Source organism: Cynoglossus semilaevis, unplaced genomic scaffold, assembly GCF_000523025.1.
Source record: "Cynoglossus semilaevis isolate Cse_v1.0 unplaced genomic scaffold, Cse_v1.0 scaffold1967, whole genome shotgun sequence".
NCBI classification, from domain to species: domain Eukaryota; kingdom Metazoa; phylum Chordata; class Actinopteri; order Pleuronectiformes; family Cynoglossidae; genus Cynoglossus; species Cynoglossus semilaevis.
In genome coordinates this window covers 1-1,110 of record NW_007586230.1, presented here as the reverse complement: position 1 = coordinate 1,110, position 1,110 = coordinate 1, and the positions used below count along the sequence as shown (strand labels likewise).

General features: G+C 35.8%; 1 protein-coding gene across 1 annotated transcript; it reads left to right on the top strand.

Moving 5' to 3' along the window:
- The first annotated feature begins 491 nt into the window (after positions 1 to 491).
- On the top strand, positions 492 to 1,095 carry LOC112486634 (FYN-binding protein 1-like). The gene is made up of 2 exons (XM_025053968.1): positions 492 to 772; positions 871 to 1,095. The coding sequence occupies exons 1-2, from the start codon at positions 596 to 598 to the stop codon at positions 1,066 to 1,068; spliced, it is 375 nt and encodes a 124-aa protein (XP_024909736.1). The 5' UTR covers positions 492 to 595; the 3' UTR covers positions 1,069 to 1,095.
- The last annotated feature ends 15 nt before the right edge of the window (positions 1,096 to 1,110 follow it).

Here is a 1,110-nt window from a genome sequence, read left to right as displayed (position 1 = left end):
TTTAATTGTAACAAATCTCATTAATTTCATTTGTTTCAATTTTTTATAATGCAGATAAATCATTCATTTCATTTCGCTGTGCACTGCTGTAACAGAAATGACCAACAAGAGAAGGTGGATGTATGTGTTTCACATCATTTGTGACTAATCCAAATTATGGAATTATTAATATTATAATTATTAATATGGAAAAATGTCACGACAAACATGCAAAAGTATAAGCCAGAAAACACTACAGTGCATTTGTATACTGTCTTGTAGAACACATAAAGATTTTTTTTTTTTTTAAATATTCTCTAGATCATTTAAATAAGCAGGAACTGCAAGTGATTCTCCCTAAAACACCATTTAGCCCGAGGCATTTGAAAAGGTTCAAGTTCCCCACAGACCGTGACAAAGCCAAGACAACTAATAAAAGAGACTATTAAAGTCTTAAGATGCTGTTGAAATGAGGTCCATTAATTCATTTTACAGAAAAAAAAAACTGCCTAGTCAGAACTGTTTTTAGTCTTATAAACCAATTTAGTCTGAAAACGAAATGATCTGGTGATGTGTCCGCCATGTGAACCAGATATGTGTCAGTTTAAAAAAATACATGTTGTCTCTTCCAAAACATACATTCTCTTTTCCTGTTTTCAGTAAGGAACGCCAAAGCCCCAATATTGCTGACTTTAAAGAGCAGAGAAAGAGGGAGAAGCACCGGATAGAGAAGGAAAGAAAGGAGCAAAAAGAGAGGGAAAAGAAAGAGAATGAAATGAGAAAAAAGTTCAAGGTGAGGGTAAAATTTAGTTTTGATATCGTATTTAATGTGACGAGACTAAGAAAATGAAGCGATTTAAAGAAATTTTTTTTTTTTGAATCTTGATGTAGGTGACAGGAGATGAAGAACCCTTGTACCACGCCAAGGTGGTTGTGGCCAGTAAAGTCAGAAAAAATGACCTTCCTGTGAAGAGCGGGGACACCGTCAGCATCATCCGTACCACCAGCTGTCCCAAGGGCAAATGGTTGGCTCGGGACGTCAACTACAAGTGTAAGTTCGGACCGTTTTTTACCAGTGTGTTAGCATAGGTGAGTGAAATGGGTACTTATGTAAGGTTTGTGAGACAAAAT

Coding starts and splice junctions, on each gene's coding strand:
- LOC112486634 (XM_025053968.1), top strand. CDS start 596: ATGTTGTCTCTTCCAAAACATACATTCTCTTTTCCTGTTTTCAGTAAG. Junction 773..870: donor AAATGAGAAAAAAGTTCAAG/GTGAGGGTAAAA, acceptor ATCTTGATGTAG/GTGACAGGAGATGAAGAACC.